Source organism: Schistocerca cancellata, chromosome 1 (genome assembly GCF_023864275.1).
Source record: "Schistocerca cancellata isolate TAMUIC-IGC-003103 chromosome 1, iqSchCanc2.1, whole genome shotgun sequence".
Taxonomy (NCBI): Eukaryota; Metazoa; Arthropoda; class Insecta; order Orthoptera; family Acrididae; genus Schistocerca; species Schistocerca cancellata.
Window position 1 is genome coordinate 1,058,692,852 of NC_064626.1, and position 25,757 is coordinate 1,058,718,608.

A 25,757-nucleotide genomic window follows, 5' to 3' on the forward strand; every position below is an offset into this window, starting at 1 on the left:
AAACCTAACTAACCTAAGGACATCACACACATCCATGCCCGAGGCAGGATTCGAACCTGCGACCGTAGCGGTCACGCGCTTCCAAACTGACGCGCTGAGAACCGCACGGCCACACCGGCCGGCAGTGGCTGGTTAGCCTTAACTATATACGAAGATGGTATCTGTTCTTTCGGACATACCAACTTATATGTACAGATGTATGGTGGACTAGCTGAAGCTGCAATAGCGGCCATTAGATGTTGTCAACAGCAACGTCGTAATTACATTACCAATTCAAGGCGAAAAAAATGCATTCTAAGCTGTGAGTTATATTACCAGTAGTATCTATGTGTAGTTTTCACTTCGTTATTTTTAGGTGTTTCGATTAATTTGATGTGTTACAAAGATCGGACGACGCTGGTAGCATAACATACAATTTATTTCGGTTGTGACAGTAAACAAATTCGAACAGAAAAAGGAGGAAGTGACACTGGTATGTAAAGCATGCTCCGACACACATAGTAAGGTCGGTTTCGGAGTATAGATGTAGATGAAGATGTGTGTATTTTAACGAGTAATAAAGGCAATTTGGATGTAAAAATATTAACTTCGTAGGTCCAATGCACCTGCAAAGCATAGTGTAGATAACAAACATGGGCTGCTCAAACTACAAATTTTATCAGTTGTGCCGTTATAGAAACCATTTGTATTTTTTCGTATAGGACAATTAAATTACGACAGTAGTGTCACTGTGTTTTGTGGTCGAAGACGTACGTATTTGGAGAAATAATTTTATTTTGGAGAAAAATTCTCATTTTAAGACAATAAGAGATCTGCAGTTACAGTTGCAAAATTACTGTCAGTTACGTGTACCTGTATGTGTGTGTGTGTGTGTGTGTGTGTGTGTGTGTGTGTGTGTGTGTGTGCTGCTGCTGCTGTATTTTAGATGTGGAAAAACTGCAAATTACTCGTACATCATTTACGTAGTTTTCCAAATAATTACTAACATTGTGTAGTAAATTTAGATCACTTGTACAGATTTGAGCACAGCCAAAAGACTGCTCTTAGTCCCCATCTTGGTTGACTGTTTCATTTTAAGGACTGCTGAAATAGTTCACTGTGATTGGAGGAGAGGAGATATGACTTTCTGCGGTCTTGGTTTGGGACATCGTAAATAAACATAGAAGCGGCGTGCCCCACAATAGATACGTGGGGTACGTTTTGTGATGTATGAAGCATCTGACATACACGTGACTACCTTCATGATCTTCAGCGAACCGTTAGAGGTCAAAATATGCTGGAACCTCCACATGCTACTCATGTATGAATAATATTTAAAATTTCTAACAGCATTGATTTGAGTAGATACCTGACAGCTATTTTAAGTGTCGAAAGACTTGGAAGCGATAGGTCAGGAGGTGGTAAGAAAGCCTTTCGTCGATGTTATCTGTTGTGACTTGGCAAAACAGCCAAGCCACTATGACCGGTAGACGAAAGGCACGCGTTTAAGCTCACGCAGGCTGGCGTGAGGTCTGGAACAGTTAAAGGGATTGAGACTGGCAAATAAAGTACGTAGCTGATGGAATACTTAACTTTAATCCATAATTGGTGAACATCGGTCTGACGGTACATGCATCATAAGATAAATAGCAAATGATAATAGCGCATTGCTAAGTCGTAGCAAATGACGTAGCTGAAGGCTATGCTAACTATCGTCTCGGGAAATGAGACCGTAATTTGTCAGTGAACCATCTCTAGCAAAGTCGGCTGTACAACTGGGGCGAGTGCTAGGACGTGTCTCTAGACCTGCCGTGTGGCGGCGCTCGGTCTGCAATCACTGACAGTGGCGACACGTGGGTCAGACGTATAGTAACGGACCGCGGCCGATTTAAAGGCTACCACCTAGCAAGTGTGGTGTCTGGCGGTGACACCACATTATCTGCCATACTGAAGAAGCAGAATAGAAAACCAAAGAGGAATTCGGGAAGAGAATCACAGCTGAGGGAGAAGAAAAAAGGTTTGAAGTATACTAATGGAATATTAAATATGAAAATGTAATGGTTTGAAAAGAGCTTGTGGGATGAATAACAATAAACGTAAAACGGAAGTAATGGATGGTAGTCGAATTACGTCAGGTGTTGGTGAGAGAATAAGATCAGGAAGTAAGCAATATTATTTGGTGAGACTTGCTATTTGGCATGCAAAGTAACTTATGATGGCCGAAGTAAGGAATATATTTAATGCAGACTGGCAATAGCAAAGAAGTCGATTCAGAAAAAGAGACATTTGTTAATATGGAATATAAATTTAAGACTTGGGGTGTATCTTCCGAAGTCTTTTTTGTATGGAGAGTAGCCTTGTACAACGTGTAATGTGAACGATAAGCAGTTCAGACAAGAAGAGAATAGAAGCTTTAGAAAGAAAGTGCTTTAGTATAATATTACATGGGCAAATTGAATAAGTAATGAAATCCTGAACTCTATGAGGGGAAAAAAATTCAGTTTACGACAGAAGTTGACTGAAAGAAGAAATCGTCTGATAGGGCAGGTACTGGGGCATCAAGGAATTGTCAGTTGGATGATGGAAGTGTGGGATGAAAGCTACAAATAGAGAGCAGCAGGTTGGGCATGGTCTACAGCAGTTGTGCAGAGCTGAAGAGGACTGCATGTGAAGGGTGGGAGGGAGATGGAGGGAAGCTTCATGGAGATCTGCATCAAACCACCACAACAACAGCATACTTCATCAATAGCAAAGTGTTGCCATGTACATTTTTAAACATTTGTGTTCTACTAAATTCGCAAAATACGTCCGTAATTGCGCTAAAGACGGTGAAAGCTTTACGATGGGCTTTCCAGGTGCTGCTGCTGGAGGCGGGCTCCGAGCTGCCGCACTGGACCCAGGTTCCCGGTCTGACGGGCCTCTCGGTGGCCCCGCCGCACATCTGGGAGCACCGCACGCAGCCCCAGGCCAGCGCCTGCCGCGGGGAGAAGCACGACCGCTGCCACATCGCCACGGGACGCGCCCTGGGAGGCACCAGCGCCATCAACAGCATGATCTACATGCGCGGACACAGGTCAGCAGGCCGAAACTCTCTATTCCACCAGAAACTGGAACGAAGCCTCTAGAAATTCTACATCTACATCTACACACATACTCCGCAATCCACCATACAGTACGTGGCGGAGGGTACCTCGTGCCACAACTAGCATCTTCTCTCCATGTTCCAATCCCAAACAGAATGAGGGGAAAATGACTGCCTATATGCCTCTGTACGAGCCCAAATCTCTCTTATTTTATCTTTGTGGTCTTTCAACGAAATGTAAGTTGGCGGCATTAAATTGTACTGCAGTCAGCCTCAAATGCTGGTTCTCTAAATTTCCTCAGTAGCGATTCACGAAAAGAACGCCTCCTTTTCTCTAGAGACTCCCACTCGAGTTCCTGAAGCATTTCCGTAACACTCACGTGATGATCAAACCTACCAGTACTACCAGTAACAAATCTAGCAGCCCGCCTCTGAATTGCTTCTATGTCCTCCTTCAATCCGACCTGATAGGAATCCCAAATGCTCGAGCAGTACTCAAGAATAGGTCGCACCAGCGTTCTATAAGCGGTCTCCTTTACATATGAACCACATCTTCCCAAAATTCTACCAATGAACCGAAGACGACTATCTGCCTTCACCACAACTGCCATTACATGCTTCTCCCACTTCATATTGCTCTGCAATGTTACTTCCAAATATTTAATCGACGTGATTGTGTCAAGCGCTATACTGCTAATGGAGTATTCAAACATTACAGGATTCTATTTCCTATTCATCTGCATTAATTTACATTTATCTATATTTAGAGTTAGCTGCCATTCTTTACACCAATCACAAATCCTGTCCAAATCATCTTGTATCCTCCTACAGTCACCCAACGACGACACCTTCCCGTACACGACAGCATCATCAGCAAACAGCCGCACATGGCTATCCACCCCATCCAATAGTTCATTTATGTAGATAGAAAACAACAGCGGACCTACCACTCTTCCCTGGGGCACTCCAGATGATACCCTGACCTCCGATGAACACTCACCCTCGAGGACAACGTACTGGGTTCTATTACTTAAGAAGTAACAATTCTGTAATTGTTCAGGACCCGCTCCCACAATGATTTTTACGCTGCCTTTTGTCGGGTACCATGAAACGTGTTTCAGCGAGCACTATACGAGACACTCGCACAATGGAAGTAGGATCCGCACTGTGGCAGATATAGTCATTAACAAAGCCCCTTTTAGTCCTGATGGCGATATCGCGACGTCGGAGCCTAACGATAACTAAAAGTATTTGGTAACGAACTTGATCCATTGTCTCTCAACATCTGTCCGCAGCTCTCGGAGGTTGCTCGGGGCTGAGTGTAACAGAGATTATTTCAGAACACAAACATGGTGTCTGTGGAGTGTTACTCAAAACATTTTGACATAATTCGGAACGACAGGGTGGACTACAGTCTTGCTTATGTTACAGGGTGCCTGTTAGGTTGTGTGGGAGTACGTGTATATGGATTGGTCGACATCGATTTTCAAGATTTTCCGTACAAAACATTTCTAGCTTCACTACACATGACATTTTAGTCGAGGGAGCACAGCAATTGTATTGATGTTTACCATAGTTTTAATTTTCGGTTTCGGTCTCCTTCATCTTCAGAACTACGTAGTTGCGTCGTAGCTGTATCACAACCTCACATAAGAATACTCTGTTCTGTTGTGTGATTCTGATACTGACAACAGCTTGCTGACGTAACTACTTAGCTTTGAAGATGATCCGCGGCGACGGAAATATGGACATGGATTAAATAATAACGGACACATAAAAATTGTTTTACGCGTTTTATTCTTTTACTGTATTCGTTAGTAGCTGGAGGGAATGCATAGTGGTTTGTAATCGTAAAGTCAATAACTGAACTGTAACTAATATGATTCATCTGTGCTTATTTAAGTTCTATATTTATTTATAACTGGAGTGGAGACTAACAAATAATTAATCATAGTTTTTAATAATAATAGCTCTCTTTAGTTGATACATATAATTCATATGCTTTTTCGTTAAACAAAAAAAATATATGCCTCAATAATCTGTTCAATCTCTAGATATGAACAAATTACTTTATTTTCGTTATCGTGTTTTGCAGTTTTGTGCCGAACGTAAATGCACTATGAATACTGACATTTTCGGCGGTCGTGGTAGACTAGTGCTGCATTTCTCTAGCTTTTTCTTTATTTGGGGCACAACAAAGTTCGTTTGAAACTTCTGCGACACCTATGCATGTGGCTTTTTCCTAGATCCAAAAATGAAAACACATAAAACGTTTTAGAGTTGAATACAAATAACATATAATTATTATGATAGGATACACTTTTAAATGCGTGCAATCACGTACAATGGTGGGCGATATCTCGTAAGAAGTGTTACACGAAGAAACGATTTGCCGACAATGTTTTTGTGTTCCGTGCGTTTCATCTGAGGAAGATTAGAAGTCATTAAAAATCTCACGACCAACCCGAAACGTATTCGCGACACACTAATGTGACGTGACGCGAGTGTTGAGAAACGGTGGTCTGGTGTGTAGAGTTCTAGACTCCGATCTTTCAAGTCCCGTCTCAAATCCTGGAGAGGGCTGAACGATTTTTCTCATTCTAGGCCATCGAGTGTGGACCCAGGTCCACTCATCCTGGAATCAAAGGAGTACCGGGGATCTTTCCACTGGGGCAAAGTAGGCTGGGGCGATGGGCTAGCCACTCGTCCCCCCCCCCCCCTCCTAGCGCCGCGGCGAAGGAGGGCTGTACTCCACCTGCAGGGAGACCAATAGCCCGGTCGCAGGCTTTTGCCACCTTATTTTCATTTTTACTCACAATTTCATGAGAAGATTAACTAAAAATGAAAAGATATTTCTTTCGCGAAGGAAATATATAGGTGAAAATTTTTTAAACCTGCTTTTAAATATAGAATTTAAATGAAACTAAAGGAAAATCTAGTTGTGAGTATCGAGAACCACATTCCATCCTTTACAAGCATTTGAACATCCCCAACCAGAGAATACCTCTAACCGGCGTGAATATTGCCCTGTTGTTTTGTTTCATATGATTAACAATGTACTTATGCCCTGCAATGACTGTGTAGCAAGTACTCATCAGACACGGTTCCTAATCCTTGCTTCGAATAAGGAACGGTCTCACAGCGCCCATGCCCATGCTGATCTCTTCACCGTTTGACATACTGTGTTCTTATTCACACGGGGGGTGGAGGGGGAGGGAGGGGGGAAGAGGGGAGGAGCACATGTGTGACAGTGGCGCCTGTATCCCACAGCGAAGTGGTGAATTCAGATGGTTTAGGTGTTCAACTGTTATTGCTATCTAGCAGTGAACTGGCGAGTGACCGCACTGCCGTCTGTTCATTCGTTGATGCGAAATCCGGTTGTCAAGGACTATACGCGTCATGAACAGGTATTTCCCATGACGGCGACTGTGTTTGCTCTATCAAAGTCTCTCGGAGAAAAATTTATGACAGAGATATGCAGCAGCAAGTAGTATATGTACTGCTTTGTAACACTATAACACTCCCAGTGCTAAAAACATTTCCTGAGTGCAGTCACCACAACATTGTGAGTGTAACTGATTTGATGAGGTCCCAGTGACATATTTTAGGGCGCAACACAATTATAGGGTCGGTTTTTTGGAAATCTCCATCTGTCTCCCAATGCGATGCAAAAGTTTGAAATCGATTTTACTATAAATAAATCATCAACATTACGGCCAATGTTGACCTTCCTTCTAAATTTACTTATGTTTTACTTGATGACTTTCCGTCAGTTACTACGAATTGGATCACACGAATCCAGTCGCACAACTGAGAAACGTTACCCCATAAGCACATAATCTGATTAGAAGTATTTTGTGAGTAACGGTGTCAAAAACCTTCTGGAAATCTAAAAAATTAGGGTTACTTTGACATCCCCTGTCGACAGCATTCATTACTTCGTGAGAATGAAGGGCTAGTTGTGTTTCACAAGAACGAATTTTTTGAATTCTTATCGTTCCAATACAGTATATGTTCCAGAATCATTTAAAAATCGGCGTTAGTGACATGGGTATGTAATTTAGTGAATTAATCCTATTTCTTTTTTTTTTGGTATTGGTATGACCTGCGCAAGTTGTGAACCTTTAGGTACGGATCTTTCGATTAGCAAGCAGTTGTATTTGATTGCTCAATATGGAGCCATTGTATCAGCATACTCCTAAACGATCATGATTGGTATACAATCTGGATCGGACGCCTTGCATTTAATAAGCGATTTAAGCTCCTTCGCTACATCAAAGGTATCTACTTCTAAATTACATATCGGCGGTTAATACATTCTCCAATAAAATGCCCATCTGTAACGACCATTAAGAGTAGTTTGCAAAACTTGTATTGGGAAAGGTAAATGTGGAACGCTAATAGGATAATAGTTTAAGGTTATCACGATTTAAAATTCATAATATCCAAGAGGACACCCCACAAACAATATGTACAGTTTATTTGGACCCACAGTCCTTCAGAATTTTAGAATCCATATGTTCCACTTGACAACGGCCTTGCCGCAGTGGTTACACCGGTTCCCGTGAGTTCGTCGATGTTAAGCGCTGTAGGGCGTGGTCGGCATTTGGATGGGTGACTATCCAGGCCGACATGCATTGTTGCCATTTTTTGGGGTGCACTCAGCCTCGTGATGCCAATTGAGGAGCTACTCGACCAAATAGTAGCCGCTTCGGTCAAGAATACCATCATAACGACCGGGAGAGCAGTGTGCTGACCCCACGCCCCTCCTATCCACAACCTCTTCTGATGATGACACGGCGGTCGGATGGTCCCGGTAGGCCACTCGCGGCCTGGAGACGGAGTGCTTATAAATGTTCCACTTAGGTTGCTGAATATATCTGAGACAGCAATTTCAGCATGTGTGCCATTCTCAAGCGGTAACTGTAACCACATACAACTACTGAAAAACTGATCAATTATGTGGATACGTTCCCTTCTTAAAAACCTTACGAAAGCTAATTACATTTTTTTAAACAGTCTTACCATTCACAACTTCATTCTGAACTACGGGAATGTAAATGTTGACTGTTAAAATGACGTCGTCCACATGTGCGACCGTATTCACATATTAGCGGATACGATATGAAATACGTACATTTGGTTGGAAATGAGATGAATGTCCCCAGGAATCGTCTAATACACTGAGGTGTCAAAGAGTCGTGGAATAGCGATATGCACATATACGGATGGCGGTAGCATTGCGGGCACAAAGTATAAAAGGGCAGTGCTCTGGCGGAGCTGTCAATTGTACTTAGACGATTAGCGTGGAAAGGTTTCCGACGTGATTAAGGCTGCACGAGAAGAAATACAGAATTTGATCGCGGAATGGTACTTGGAGCTACACGCATCGGACGTTCCATTTCTGAAACCGTTAGGGAATTCAATCTTCCGAGATCCACAGTGTCAAGAATGTGCCGAGAATACCGAATATTCAGGCATCATTTCTCACCACGGACAATGCAGTGGCTGACGGCCTTCACTTAACGGCCGAGAGCAGTGGCTGTCTGCGCTAACAGATGAGCGCCATTGCGTGAAATAACTGCCGAAATCAATGTGAGATGTACGACGAACGTATACTTCAGGAGCGGCTGCGGAATTTGGCGTTAATGGGCGGTGGCAGCGGACGACCGATGCGAGCGTCTTTGCTAAGAGAACGACATTGTCTGCAGCGCCTCTCCTGGGCTCGTGACCATATTAGTTGGGTCCGTGGCCCAATCAGACGAGTCCCTGTTTCAGATGGCAAGAACTGATGGTGGGGTTCGAGTGTGTCCGAGACCCCACGAAGCCATTGGCCACGTTGTCAACAAGTTACCGTGCAAGCTTGTGGTGGCTCCATAATGGTGTGGCCTGTGTTTATATGGAATGGACTGGATCCTCTGGTCCAAGTGAACCTATCGTTGACTGGAAATGGCTATAATCTGCTACTTGGGGACCATTTGCTGCCTCTTAACAATGGAATTTTTGTGGATGAAGTGCGCCGTGTCACTGGGCCACATTAGTTCGCGACTGGTTCGAGGAACATTCCGGATAGTTCGCGCGAATGATTTGGCCACCAGATGAACATGAATCCTGTCGAAAATTTATGGGACATAATGAAGAGGACAGTTCGTACACAAATTCCTGCATCGGCAGTTCTTCCGCTATTATGCGTGGCTATAGGGGCAGCGTGGCTGAGTATTTCTGCAGGTCACTTCCAGTGACTTTCCGAGTCCCTTCTATGTCGAGGTGCTGCACTACGGCGGGCAAAAGCAAAACCGACAAGATATTCAGATGTATCCCTTGACTTCTGTCACCTCATTGTAGGTAATGGTGCCGTCGTGACGGTAAAGCAATAAATTGTAATGTGATAGTTTGGAGGGCTACGTTTTCACTTGCAAGTATATCTACATAAACATCTACATTTATACTCCGCAAGCCACCCAACGGTGTGTGGCGGAGGGGTCTTTACGTGCCACTGTCATTACCTCCCTTTCTGTTCCAGTCGCGTATGGTTCGCGGGAAGAACGACTGCCGGAAAGCCTACGTGCGCGCTCGAATCTCTCTGATTTTACATTCGTGGTCTCCTCGGGAGGTATAAGTAGGGGGAAGCAATATATTCGATACCTCATCCAGAAACGCACCCTCTCGGAACCTGGACAGCAAGCTACACCGCGATGTAGAGCGCCTCTCTTGCAGAGTCTGCCACTTGAGTTTGCTAAACATCTCCGTAACGCTATCACGCTTACCAAATAACCCTGTGACGAAACGCGCCGCTCTTCTTCGGATCTTCTCTATCTCCTCCGTCAACACGACCTGGTACGGTTCCCACACTGATGAGCAATACTCAAGTAGAGGTCGAACGAGTGTTTTGTAAGTCACCTCCTTTGCTGATGGACTACATTATCTAAGGACTCTCCTAAAGAATCTCAACCTGGTACCCGCCTTACCTACAATTAATTTTATATGATCATTCCACTTCAAATCGTTCCGCACGCATACTCCCAGATATTTTACAGAAGTAACTGCTACCTGTGTTTGTTCCTCTATCATATAATCATACAATAAAGGACCCTTCTTTCTATGTATTCGCAATACATTACATTTATCTATGTTAAGGGTCAGTTGCCACTCCCTGCACCAAGTGCCTATCCGCTGCAGATCTTCCTGCATTTCGCTGCAATTTTCTAATGCTGCAATTTCTCTGTATACTACAGCATCATCCGCGAAAAGCCGCATGGAACTTCCGACACTATCTACTAGGCCATTTATATATATTGTGAAAAGCAATTGTCCCATAACACTTCCCTGTGGCACGCCAGAGGTTACATTAACGTCTGTAGACGTATTTCACTTTGTGTAAGCAAAAAGTAATTTGTAACATTTGACTTACCACCCTTTCGTTTAGCCACGAAAAAAAAGCAGTTCATGTCCAGATGCCTCCAACATCACCCGCTCCCGGTTTTGAAACAGAACTTAATTGGGTTGTTAGCCTCAATAAGAAACTGCGAGAACAGGGTCACTTCCTAACTTTGAATCATAAGGACGCTCTGACTCCTCCTTGCTCAAAACTCAATTATTCGTTCATACTACTCATGAACTGCAAAGATACCAAGATTGACAACAATAAATAGAATCGGAGGAACAGCTCTTCCCTTCACTTGTATCTAACACACACTAAGGTTACGGCGCACATAGGGATGAAGTGATAACACAAAATACATGCCGACCTTAACAGAGGACACATTAACTACTAAAAAGTACACACCAATATAAAATTAAGAGTGAAGCTCCTTTATTAATTTCGCTTAAATCCGACTCGATACCTTCACTCACAATGAAGCGTTAGGCTTAGCTATGTCTTAGTAATACTCTTAGAAACTTTAAGTCGTCCCTGGAAAATGTAACCCAAAACTATACATCTTCCTGTCTTCTACCGAATAGAGGTACTTTCTCCCACTCTCTCCCCCCCCCCCATCCTTTCCAGTCGTAAATTAATTACAGTGAGTTCCCTCCTGTGAATTATCTGGCACTGTGAAAACTGAGGCTCTTCATTTCCCACCGATTCAGGTAGAATTTCCAACCACTTCCTTCGGGAGGATTATGCACTGCGATTACACTGTGTCACCGCAGTCTGCATTCACTACTGCTCTTCGGACCGGCCTCGTCAGTAACACTCACTGTCAACGTTACTTACCTGTTCCCGTACGATTTTGATTGGCTATCTCACAAAAATCGTTTTAACATAGCACCCATTGATCATTCGGCTCCGTTCGGCGCCAGAGCTGTGCTAGGTCCGCCATATGAATTTACGCTAAAGCTGTAGAGCAGAAACGGCAGTTACTACTTTTCAAAAGAAACCAAAACCCATTCAGCTAGCGCCCCATACTCGTTTTTGGCGTACACAAATTGCCTCGGACCTCGAAATTCTCGGATCTGCTATGGCTCCATAACTACTTCAGGTGTCGCATAGCCTACACGGGAAATATTGGCGTAGTCTTGCTGTAATCAAGCGTAAGCATAACCCTGCCATCTGGTTTTACGATATCGTTGCGTAATACGCACCTCTTTCACCAGCGACCGTTAGCCAGAGCAATGTTATTTTCCTTGCAACCGAGGTGCGGCCCCTTTCCATAGCAGGCTTTCTTCATTCACCTGTAAACGAAGAATTATGGATACTGAGTTAAAATGCACCGTCCGATTAAGATCCTATGGTTCTTTACGCACTTCGTGGTCGTGATTGCAAGTTGTAGCAGAAATTCCTAAGTATCCTTCGTGAATTTAATGATTCCCGTGACCGTCTCAATGGAATAATTTGTGGTTTCTGAAATTCTCCACACATTTCTCTGCCAATGGAAATACGAGTTTACTGATTTATGGGAAACCAAGCACTCTGCATAACATTAGTCATTAGCTGTGCGCCGGTGGATAATTACCTGTGTCACATTAGGCTCTCGAAACAGAAGCAAGAAATAACGTGAAGTCTCATTTAGCAATCTACACTACTGGCCGTTAAAATTGCTACACCATCTGCACGAACAGTTCGACCTCGTTTGCAGCAGCATTGACTATCAGCTCAGAGACCTTGGCTGCGCTTACCCTTGACGCTGCATCACAGACAGGAGAGCCTGCGATGATGTACTCAACGACGAACCTGGGTGCACGAATGGCAAAACGTAATTTTTTCGGAAGAATCCAGGTTCTGTTTACAGCATCATGATGGTCGCATCCGTGTTTGGCGACATCGCGGTGAACGCACATTGGAAGCGTGTATTCGTCATCACCCGGCGTGATGGTATGGGGTACCATTGATTACACTTATCGGTCACCTCTTTTTCGCACTGACGGCACTTTGAACAGTAGACGTTACATTTCAGATGTGTTACGACCCGTGACTCTACGCTTCATTCGATCCCTGCAAAACCCTACATTTCAGCAGGATAATGCACGACCGCATGTTGCAGGTCCTGTACGGGCCTTTCTGGATACAGAAGATGTTCGACTGCTGCCCTGGCCAGCACATTCTCCAGATCTCTCACTAATTGAAAACGTTTGGTGAATGGTGGCCGAGCAACTGGCTCGTCACAATACGCCAGTCACTACTCTTGATGAACTGTGGTATCGTGTTGAAGCTGCATGGGCAGCTGTACCTGTACACGCCATCCAAGCTCTATTTGGCTTAATGCCCAGACGTATCAAGGCCGTTATTACGGCCAGAAGTGGTTGTTCTGTGTACTGATTTCTCAGGATCTATGCACCCAAACTGCGTGAAAACGTAATCACATATCAGTTCTACTATAATATATTTGTCCAGTGAATAGCCGTTTATCATCTGCATTTCTTCTTGGTGTAGCAATTTTAATGGCCAGTGGTGTATACTCCATAATATCTTTTCTGATACGCTGCTTTGAAAGAAAAGACACATTAGGTTGTTCGATTTAACAACAGCTTCAAAGGTACACAGGATGAATATTAATAAAACTGACAAACTGGAGGGACGGATTCCTGATTGTAAATGCAGGAAAAAAGGCCCTATGAACATATGTAAGGAAATGGACGGTGTGCGTGCAACGTCAAGAAATCGTCCCGGAACACACAACAGTGTTGCATCGCATGAACGTCACAACAGATGCTCAAAGTGGTCTCCTTGCGATGTAATGCACGCGTTCACACATCTCATCATGGATTGCCGCATTCTTTCGCAGGTTCCGGCCTCTCTCCGAATAACTTCACAGGCGTCGTGAACACCCTGTTGAAGTGTCTACACACCAGGAACTGGTCCAGCATACACAAACGCTTTTCAGATGCCCCAAGAGGTAAATATTCAGGAGTTTAAGTCCGGTGATCTATCAGGCCTTGCTACTGGGCCTCCCCATCCCATCCAACGTGCGGAAAAGATGTTGCTGAGGTGTCAGCAAACTGTAATGCTCCGTCATGCAGGAACCACATAACCTGTCGTATTGCCAAAGGCACGTCCTCAAGCAGCCCAGGATGAGTATTCCGCAGGACGTCCAGATACGTTCCTCCGTTCAGGCGTTGTGGAATAATAACTGGTCCAAGTACGTAATCGCCAAGAATACCTGCCCATACACGGATGTCGAGCCGATGTGATAAGACGCCTTAACCATTCCGCGAGGACTGTCTGTAGCCCACAGACGGCGATTATGCGAATTGATAATGCCAGTTCTGGTAAATGTTGCTTCGTGGGTAAAGAGAATTGCTGTCAGAAATAATTGTGATGGTCTGGTGCAAAAACCATCGACAAAATCCTTCTGGAATATCATCGACAAAACCCTTCCCCGTAGAGGGAGATCCACAGCTGATAATCTTTGCACTCTTTGAAGGTGATACGGATGGTAGCGACAATCGTACAGGATACACATAATTGTGCTTTGCCTTACACCATATTGGCGAGTTACTTGGCTGGAGTTTGTTCTAGGGTTCGTTTCAATATCCTGCAGAACCCGGTCCTCCAAGTCTGGTGCACCCGCAGTCGGCCATCTCTATGCACATTCGTCTGACTGAAAGAAGGGCTTGAAATGTTGTGTGGTGTCTTTGGTGTCTGTCAAGATACTTGTTTTGGTATATCAGTGCTGCCTCTCGACCGATTCCATCTGCTTGGTCGTACACAAATACCACCTCGGCTTATTCCCGATATGAATACCCATCCATTCCACTGCTTACCGTACGCTGCGTCAATCACACAACCTGCAGTATACGCGTAACACACAGCACGTGGTCAGATGAACTTTCATTTGTCAGCGTCAATCCAAGTGCCGACCACGCCCTACAGCGCTTAACATCGACGAACTCACGGGAACCGGTGTAACCACTGCGGCAAGGCCGTTGCCAAGTGGAACATATGGATTCTTAAATTCTGAAGGACTGTGGGTCCAAATAAACTGTACATATTGTTTGTGGTGTGCATTTGCGGGTGCATTTGCGGCCAAATGTTCATAGGAGCCGGCCGGACTGGCCGAGTGGTTCTAGGCGCTTTATTCTGGAACTGCGCGACCGCTACAGTCGCAGGTTCGAATCCTGCCTCGGGTATGGATGTGTGTTATGTCCTAAGGTTAGTTAGGTTTAATAAGTCTAAGTTCTAGGGGACTGATGACCTCAGCAGTTAGGTCTCATTTGTTCATACGACCTTTTTTCCTCCATTTCCAATCAGGAATCCGTCTATGCAGTTTGTCGGCTTTTAATGTTCACCCCGTATAGATGTCACGCATACTCTAATAATCATCAGTGTTCATCCTTTATATTTGATCCACTTCAGTGTTCAGAAATTTCATCTCACAAAAACACCTACAAAATATTGAAAATAACTCTGCGTTGCCCTAAGCGGATACATCCATAACAAAATACAACATATCTGTAACACAAAAATACCTGTGCAGGGATGATTACGAGAAGTGGGCGGCTATGGGAAACAAAGGATGGTCGTATGAAGAAGTGCTGCCCTTCTTCAAAAAGTCGGAGGATCTGCGCTCGGAAGCCATCTGGCGGCTTCCAGATGCAGCAAAGTATCACAACCGCGGCGGGCCGCTCACAGTCAGCTCACTGGAGTACCGTTTTCCAGCACTGCAGGCATTGCAGCAAGGTAAGGCGTTCGGTCACTGTTGCCAACACTCGCTGTCAGGGTAGCAACAACCAGTAGCAGTAGCAGACACAAGTCTACCCACCTAAATAAGTGGTTAGAGTGACATCTCCAGAGTGGACTCCAGATGGATTACTAGTATGTCAATCACTTTTGATTAGCTATTGATTGGATTTTTTGTACATACAGGGCCGGAAAAAATAAAACTGGCTGGAAAAATACTTCATGCACTTTGAGCTAGGAGTCCAACTTACATTATCAGCCCCAGGTGTGGATGATGCAAACTGGGTTGCCTGTCTTAAGGTGCATGAATTATTTTTCGGGCCAGCTTTACTTTGCACACACTGTATAAAAAAAATTTTAAAAAAAATTGAAATTTGTGGTAACGTCGTATGAGACCAAACTACTGAGGTCATCAGTCCCTAAGCTAACACTCTATTTAATCTAACTTAAACCAACTCACCGTAAGGACGACACACACACACACACACACACACACACACACACACACACACATGTCCGAGGGAGGACTCGAACCTCCGACGGGGGGAGCCGCGCGGACCAAGACAAGACGCCAAAGACCGCGTGGCTCCTGAATAAGTCTTACATGTAATACGCAGTACAACGTTTTTCTGAGTCTTCAGACATCTGGCTGATTTGAAGCGACCAGCTACTAACTCCTCTCCCGTACCAAGCTTTTTATTTGAGAGCATCAGTCGCTACGTGCGTCCTCAATTGTTAGCTGGATGTATTCCAGTCTCTATCTTCCTCTACAGTTGTTAGCATCTACAGCTCCAGGTGTAACCGAAGTTAATCCCTGATGTCTTAACAGATTTAAGGAAGGATACGAACATAGCAATCCCTCTGGTTGCTTGTTATTCTTGCATGTCCACATTTCACCTACAGATGGCCATCTTCAACCTGAGTTTAATCCTGCCTATACTCCAGTAAAGACACATGGTGACATGTGCTGCTGAGAGTTTGTTGGAGGGTAACTCATCCAAACGTGCTGATGATGGCTACTTGTAGCTGAAATCTGGGTGTGCTGGAATAATAAAAAACCAATGACATTGCAACTAACTGCCGTGTCCATACACTTCCTCGAACTAATCTACCGTCTCTGTGCACATCAGTGCCTTTGAAAGTTCGTTTGTGCAAATTCCCTATCATCCTGTCCTTTCACCGAGCGCGGTGACGTAGTGCTTAGCAGACTGGACTTGGATTCGGAAGGATGACGGTTCAAACCCGCGTCCGGCCATCCTGATTTAGATTTTCCGTCATATCCCTAATTCTCTTCAGGCAAATGCCTGTATGGTTCCTTTGGAAGAGCACGGCCGACTTCCTTCTCCATCCTTCCCTAATCCGTTGGGACTGATGACCACTCTGTTTGGTGCCATCCCACAAATCAACTAACCAACCAACCTGTCCTTTCTGTCAGTGTTTTCTATATATTTCTTTTCTCGCCGATTTTGCGGAGAACCTTCTCATTCCTTGCCTTACCAGTCCACCTGATTTTCAACAATTGCCTGTAGATCCACATCTCAAATGCTAATATTCGCCTCTGCTCAGGTTTTCTCACAATTGTTCCACTACTATACAATGCTATGGTTCAACGGTACATTCTCTGAAATATCTTCCTCAAATTATGGTCTATGTTTGATAGTAGTAGACTTCTTTTGATGAAATATGTCCTTTTTACCTGTTCGAGTCTGCTTTTTATGTTCTCGTTGCTCCGTCCATCGGATTATTTTTCTTCCTATGTACGCTAACGAGGGGAATCCCTTAACTTCGTCTGCTTTCTGATCGCCAGTTCTGATTCTCGTTTCTGCTACTTCTCATTAATTTCTTCCTTTTTCGATTTACTCTCAATCCATCTTCTCTTATCATTAGATTCTTTGTGTAACATCCCCTTACAAAAATTATAAATGACTGTGCTGATAAACCTCTTACGTTATTTGATTTTCAAACAGCTGAGCAAAACTGAACGTACTCAGACATTTCTTTCTTTACTTATTATGATCATCACTATACTGACACATATTTTGTTTCTTTAGTGCAACGCAGTCTGACTTTCAATAATCCCTACAAAAGAATGGCCCTGACTAACAATAGCCCTTACCTTTCATGAATCACTTACCTCACAAAAATCTCCGTTACTCGAACTACTGCAATACAGGGAGCGCCAATACTGCCAACTAAATGAAAGATTCTAACTACTGAAGGCACTAACTACTGATAGGCATAGTTAGCAAATGAAAGATTTTGATAGAGAACAAACAATGTATTTACCTTAATAGTGTTCAAAAGTCATAATATATATATCAGTTTATGACATCCAGTCATACAAATTTCCTTTTTCTGACGGACACACGTCCAGATCGTCCGCTCTCAACACTCTGCCACCTCTCTCCCCACGTCCACCACTGCTGGCTGCTCACCTCCAACTGCGCAACGCTACGCGCTGTTCACATCCAACTGCCCAACACTACACAAGCGAATATTCCAACAATGAGTCCAACCAGCTACAGACTGCACACGGCACTGTCAGTGATTTTCATACAGAGCGCTACGTGGCGTTTCCAACATAAAAACCTAAACAGCCTATTTAAGTTCGTTACGGTCAACATATCATGTAATTCTTCTTCACTTTCACTAAAGATAGCTATGCCACCAGCGACTCTTATCATGGATAATCTTTCACCTTGAACTTTAATCCCAGTCTTAAAACTTTTTTCTTTAATTCCATCGTTGTTACTTCAATGAATTGATTGAACAGTAAGGGCGAAAGACTATATCCTTGTCTTACACCATTTTTAGTTCGTGCACTTCTTTCTTCGTTTTCCAGTCTTATTTTTCCTTTCCCTCTTGGCTCTTGTACATATTGCACATCATCCGTTTTTCCCTATAGTCTACTCCTAATTTTCTCAGCGTTTCGAAAATCTTGCACCATTTCACATCGTCGAACGCTTGTTGCAGCTCTGAAAATCCTGTGACGGATGGAAAGAGGCAGTCGGATGACAAATGCCAAAAAAATTTTTCTTATATAAATTAATTATTTCGAGTTTTCCTCTTTACTTATACTATGAGGCCCTTCTTCTTGTTAAATGTCAAACTCCAGGCCAACGGGACGTACCCAGTAGGTATGGATGAGAGAGTTAGCGAGTATAAATATGTATAATATAAATTGACGTATCATTTGATTCCACTGACTTAGAAGCTTAGGTTCTTGCACCACAAACGGACTATACATCCTATTATGCGATGTTTCTAGGTCGGTGGGAAGTTCCTATAGATTCTGATGAGTGAGTTTTTCGATATCAAAATATGTGACATAAAGGGCCCTCTCTTCCGATTTCATTGACTTAGAAACTTCAGTTTTTATCGCCGCCAAAGGAACCAAGGCCTTAGTAAGTACCTGATATAACTGCCCGTTCCTGAGAAAAAGGGTTTTCAACAGTCGGACAGACAGACAGACAGACAGACAGACGTACAACAAAGCGATCATGTAAGGGTTCCGTTTTTAGCGATTGAGGCACGGAACCTTAAAAGTTGTATAATCGATCATGTGAACTAAAACTGATCAATAAAAAAAGTGAATGAATTATCCAATAACAATATATAAATGTAATACAGCTGAACGCCCATGAGGATGGATTACACCAAAATAGGTAGCGAAAAGTAGGGCAACAGAGGAAAATTACAAAGAGGTGGAAGTAAGCTGAGGACGCTACCAGTTACTGGGCGACGATGGTAAAACTTAACTCCTGCTGCAATTGGTTGATTCTTTATTTTCCCTTTTTGGCGATCGTACGTCGGTAAAGGATGGTTCACAGAGAGAACACGTTTCTTATGAAAGCCGACGGTGTTGCCTGAAGCAAAGACACACCTTTTTTCTGACCCAGGCACGCTAACATTGGCTGTTAATATGACATCCATTTTTACACTTACGTTTGCCATTGTTCCATTGTTTTTCTAAATTAAACAATAAGTCCATAACAGTTCGCTGTAACCTTAATAACTGGTCAAATAACACTGTAGGATGCCAACGGATGCGACAGTACTGGTTTGTCCAATGATTTTGTCTGTAATTACGTCCAACTTCCATAAACAAACCTCTAAGACACTCACTGCTGCCGTACCATTCGACAGCAAACTTCAAAACTCATATTTCATCGACATCTCTTAACTGTTCACATATTTTTGGGGGGACTCAACTGCATACGACCGTCCATGCGAAACCTGAACCGTGACTCTCTTCTCGCATGTAGGTGATAATTCATTTAGTTTAAGAATATGAACAAGTACGTGTAACCTCAGGGCCCGGATTTCTATCATTTAAAATATGTGGAAAACTACCACTAAATTGATCTAAAGATACCAATAAAATGACGTTAAATTGATATAAAATATATGTAAAGTTCACACAAAGTATATAACTAACTTTATAAAATTAGCTACAGTAATGAGAAACTTAGAAGGACGTTGGAGCTGAAATTACAAAAAGGATAATTAATTTAAGAGGAAACTACAAAAATTAAGTAACGCAAATCGTCCCAAGCTAAGACCATTGCGCAACAAGTATAGCGCATTGTCAATAGAGACTATATATACTTGCCATAAAAGTTTTCTTATTATGTTACTGCGTCATATTGTATAAAACTACTGCTGGAGGAAACCATTGTTTGAACAACATGCACGGGAAGATACAGTTCACGCTCGAGGTAGGGAAGAATGGTGCAATTCCATTTCTAGACGTCGACGTTTTCAGGACAACGGAGGGAACACTGGGGCACAGAGTATATCGCAAGCCCACACATACAGACAGGTATCAGCACGCCCAATCCTACCACCACCCAGCGAAGAAAAACTCTCCCATCCGTTCTTTGGCAGTCCGTGCGCAGTGCCTGAGTAAAGCTTAAAACATGACACCTGAGCTCAAAAGCTACGCACAACGTTTCTAGCCAATGGCTACAGCCTCCTTCGCCGGGTTGGGGTGCAGCCTGTCTTCCATAGTGGTCGTAGGATCCAGGACGTGCTAGCCTCCACTATGGACAAGGTGGATGCATTACACTCTGCAGGCGAGTACAAGATGGAATGCGAATGTGGAGAGACATACATCGCCGAGACTGGCAGGTCAATAGCAACGCGCATTCGGTAACCCGAGCACTTTATTCGGCTAGGGCAACAGAACAAATCAGCAGTGGCAGAACATCAGCAAGGTTGCGGAAAACACATAAAGTTCAGCGGATGTATCCGGTTATGACGAAACGCAAAATCAGAGAGGCCATCGAAATACTTAAACACCCTAACAACATGAATAGAGAGGATGGACTCAGGCTTGCCCCATCTAGGCTGCCAGCAATCGGAGTCCAACAGACCACATTGTCAACACGAGGCGCGAGCGCTACCCGCGAGTAACTGCCGCCGCGCGGCCGACGTCGAACATTTGGCAGACAGGAGCCAACTTCTCATTTGGCGATGACCACCAATCATTGCACATAATACAGGAGCCAATAGACAACAGAGGTAACCTCTCCCTCCACCGCAGTAACCTATAGCAATAAAGTCCCCTCTACTTCCTTAAGTGACCAACGAAATGAACTGTCTTTTTGTAATTATGACGGAATGGCATGCGCAGTGAACAGTAACAGCTAAATACGAGGGACACTGCATAGGTAGAACGTACCAGTAGATGCAGAAGAAGGCCGCTCTAACCGTGGCCGAAACGTTGGTTTTCTCCAAAACTACTTTTACACCATATGACGTGGTACCATACCCAGAAAACTTTTCTGTCAACTGACTCTGGCCGTGGAAGCCTACATACAGTTGGTTTCCAACAGACAAAGTTTTGTTGCGTTACGAATAACAGGCGCATCTCAGTGTGGGAGAGAAATGATGCATCAGCTGGAAACGTACTCCAAAGATGAAGCTTGCGACACAATGCGATTGTTGAGAGCAAAACGTCTGCACTGCACACAGATCCTTTGCGAAATTCGGACAGTGTATGGACCAGTCGTAATGTCGCATGCAGCCGCAGTGAAATGGTGCCAACAACTGGACCAAGTCCGCACAGACATCGATGATGCTGGTAACAGAAGGAAGGCCATCTGCATCGACAACAGACGACAATGTTCACGAACTCAAGAAACTGATTCGCGGTAACCGCAGCTGTTGCGACGATGAAGACATTCACATCGTATCTCCCGAAGGATTTCGTTACCAAGGAGCGGATTTCAGTCGCTGAACAACTGAACGATTCGTACAACATTCCGACCGTTTACGAACTTCCAACAAGCGGCAGGTGAAAAATAGGTCCGCAACTTGTATTAGACTATTGGCCATTACAATTGCTACGCCAAAATAAAAAAAAATGCAGATGATAAACGGGAATTCATTGGACAAATATATTACACTAGAACTGACATGTGATTGCGTTTTCACGCATTTTGGGCACATAGATCCTGAGAAATCAGTACCCAGAACAACCACCTCTGGCCGTAATAACGGTCTTGATACGCCTGGACACTGAGTCAAACAGAGCTTGGATGACGTGTACAGGTACAGCTGCCCATGCAGCTTCAACACAATAGCAAATTTCATCAAGAATAGTGACTGCCATATTGTGACAGGAGCCAACTTCTCATTTGGCGGTGACCACCAATCATTGCACATAATACAGGAGCCAATAGACAACAGAGGTTACGCTCTCCCGCCACCGCAGTAACCTATAGCAATAAAGTCCCCTCTCCTTCCTTAAGTGACCAATTAAATGAACTATGCAGCAGCATGGACCAGTTGCTCGGCCACCACTGACGAGACGTTTTCAATTGGTGAGAATGTGCTGGCTAGGGCAGCAGCCGAACATTTTCTGTATCCAGAAAGGCCCGTACAGGACCTGCAACATGCGGTCTTGCATTATCCTGCTGAAATGTAGAGTTTCGCAGGGATCGAATTAAGGGTCGTAACACATCTGAAATGTAACGTCCACTGCTAAAAGTGCGACAACGCGAACAAGAGGTGACCGAGATGTGTAACCAATGGCACCCCATACCATCACGCCGGGTGATACGCCAGTATGGCGATGACGAATACACGCTTCCAATGTGCGATCACTGCGATGTCGCTAAACACGCATCCGACCATCACGATGCTGTAAACAGAACCTGGATTCTTACGAAAAATGACGTTTTGCCATTCGTGCACCCCGGTTCGTCGCTGAGTACACCATCGCAGGCAGGAGGGTAGAGACACGGGTCGTAACACATCTGAAATGTAACGTCCACTGTTCAAAGTGCTGTCAATACGAACAAGAGGTGACCGAGACGTGTAACCAATGGCACCCCATACCATCACGCTGGGTGACACGAAAGTAAGGCAATGACGAATACACGCTTCCAATGTGCGTTCACCGCGATGTCGCCAAACACGGATTCAACCATCGTGATGCTGTAAACAGGACCTGGATTCATCCGAAATAATGACGTTTTGCCATTCGTGCACCCAGGTTCGTCGTTGAGTACACCATCGCACGCACTCCTGTGTGTGACGCAGCGTCAACGGTAACCGCAGCCATGGTCTCGGAGTTGATAGTCCATGCTGCTGCAAACGTCGTCGAACTGTTAGTGCAGATGGTTGTTGTCTTGCAAACGTCCCCATCTGTCGGCTCAGGGATCAAGACGTGGCTGCACGATCCGTTACAGCCATGCGGATAAGATGTCTGTCATCTCGACTGCTAGTGATACGATGCCGTTGGGATCCAGCACGGAGTTCCGTATTACCCTCCTGAAACCACCGATTCCATATTCTGCTAACAGTCATTGGATCTCGGTCAACTCGAGCTGCAATGTCACGATACGATAAACCACAATCGCGATAGGCAACAATCCGACCTTCATCAGAGTCGGAAACGTGATGGTACACATTTCTTCTCCTTACACGAGGCATCACAACAACGTTTCACCAGGCAACGCCGGTTAACTGCTATTTGTGTATGAGAAATCAGCTGGAAACTTTCCTGATGTCAGCACGTTGTAGGTGTCGGCACCGGCGCCAATCTTGTGTGAATGCTCTGAAAAGCTAATCATTTGCATATCACAGCATCTTCTTCCTGTCGGTTAAATGTCGCGTCTGTAGCACGTCATCTTAATGGCCAGTAGTAATTGCTTGTGGCGCCGGCATAAGCACCAGTGAGAAGTATCTGTTTTTTTATTTCTTGATGTTGACTAGTTCCGGACACTTGCGCCCGTATTCGAACCACCCGTATCGTGTTCATCGCCCATAAGTCGCCTGTCTTATCACACGATAAAGGTGGTCTCAAAATCCCATAGGTATCCGAAACCAGTCAGCATCAAGAAACTGACCGTTGTTTACAGATACGTGGTGACTGTTTGAACAATAGTGTCATGTATGCATTCCGCTTTGAAGAGTAGTGCAGCATCCAATAAAAGTTACTTGACTTGTCACAACAAATAGTTTTTCAAATCACCTTACGAAATAGCTATGCTTTTTTAAAGAAGTCTCTGTCTTTGATGGTGTACGAAAGCCTTTGTATAACCGTCTTATAGCTATTGCAGTGGACGGCAGTAAGCATAAATAGGTTTTTCGGACGTGAGAGAACGTTTGTTCTCATACAGTACATGCCTGAAGTTAGAATATTTACCAACATTCGTTGGAACTGCTGGGCGTGGATTTAGGTATTTTCCTTTAGTTTTCTAAAGTAATCTAGGAAATAGACAAAAGAATAATGATATTGCACAAATGGACATTGGTGCAATAGCAATGTTTTCATTTGAATACCTATACCTCATACAAGTTGAGAGCAGTAAACGGCACAACAATGACAATACGCAGAATGTAATTTTTCCTGAAGACAGGTGTGTTGGTCGTTCTTGTCAAAATTGAAAGAAAGAGCTGTTGTCGCAAACAGACCTTGAACTCAAACACAAAACGCAAGAAAAATATTTAAAATTACGTCGTCCTCGAAAATTTAACCATAATACGGTACCTAAACAGGTTGGTCAGAAGTGGTCTCGAAAGGTTGTAAGTGTGATGAAGGGGAGGTCGTGCTGGGAAAAAACTGTTAAGAAAAATGTCGATACGTTGCGGCGTTTCCGAATTATTTAGCATTGAAGTTTGAGGATCGGGTAATAGAGCGCGCAGATTCAAGCACCTGCACGCGCCAAAATGCGGTAACGCACAAACATCTGTGGGTTTGTGGGTCACCACTTGTTGAAATGCTCATTACGAGTCAAAATGAGACTTTTCCGGATGCAAAAAATTTCAGCTAGGTAAGCAAAACCTGCATGTGTTTCGTCTGAGGCAACCAAACGAAGAACACGTGGCTAAGTTCAAACCAAAATAACTAGGAATTACGGCTACCGACTGTCAAGCCCTAATTTGAAGTGGCAAATGGTTACATTTATCTTCATTTTCAGTAGCATCATATCTCAAAGGCTTCAATTCCCTTCTGTTAGGGTTTTCCAAAAACCATCGATTTCTACCACACAATTCTGCGCTAGAAAAGTACATTCTCAGAAACCTCTCCCTCAGTTTAAGGCTTGTGTTTGATACTAATAGACTTCTTTTAGTCAGGAATGCCTTCTTTTCCTGTGATAGTCTGCTTTTCATGTTGTAACCTCCCCACAGAATTTTTTAAAATTAGAAACCAGGAACCAAGTGCAACCTAGGCACCAAAATAATAATTAAATGAATTTTTTAATATTGTAACCTCTGAACAAAATTAGCTCCCATTCATGATCTCTATGCTGAAATGCATTCACATTTAATGTAACCACAAAATTCAATTCCTAAACCCAGAAATAATAAAAAAATTCAGTAACCACGTAAATTTTATGACGACAGCAGCGCTGCGCCTCGGCCGGGTATTCTGAATAAAAAAAGAAAACATTCTTACCTCAAAAAAAAACTGCAAATATATCTGCTCTTATGTAAAAAAATTTTCGGCACAGCTTCGTCCAGTGCTGGCCTATATTTTTTTCTGATTCTTGGAAATATTCTTTAAATTGAAATGAACGCTTTTCTTAAAAAATTCCTTTATACACTCCTGGAAATTGAAATAAGAACACCGTGAATTCATTGTCCCAGAAAGGGGAAACTTTATTGACACATTCCTGGGGTCAGATACATCACATGGTCACACTGACAGAACCACAGGCACATAGACACAGGCAACAGAGCATGCACAATGTTGGCACTAGTACAGTGTATATCCACCTTTCGCAGCAATGCAGGCTGCTATTCTCCCATGGAGACGATCGTAGAGATGCTGGATGTAGTCCTGTGGAACGGCTTGCCATGCCGTTTCCACCTGGCGCCTCAGCTGGACCAGCGTTCGTGCTGGACGTGCAGACCGCGTGAGACGACGCTTCATCCAGTCCCAAACATGCTCAATGGGGGACAGATCCGGAGATCTTGATGGCCAGGGTAGTTGACTTACACCTTCTAGAGCACGTTGGGTGGCACGGGATACATGCGGACGTGCATTGTCCTGTTGGAACAGCAAGTTCCCTTGCCGGTCTAGGAATGGTAGAACGATGGGTTCGATGACGGTTTGGATGTACC

At 43.9% G+C, this 25,757-nt stretch overlaps 1 protein-coding gene across 1 annotated transcript in view; it reads left to right on the forward strand.

The window, feature by feature from the left end:
- Window positions 1-25,757, forward strand: part of LOC126126296 (glucose dehydrogenase [FAD, quinone]-like) — a 116,471-nt gene that overhangs the window by 71,818 nt on the left and 18,896 nt on the right. The window contains exons 2-3 of the mRNA XM_049915140.1: window positions 2,835-3,052; window positions 14,977-15,179. Of these exons, the coding sequence (XP_049771097.1) occupies window positions 2,835-3,052; window positions 14,977-15,179 (421 nt within the window). The remainder of the gene's footprint in view (window positions 1-2,834; window positions 3,053-14,976; window positions 15,180-25,757) is intronic.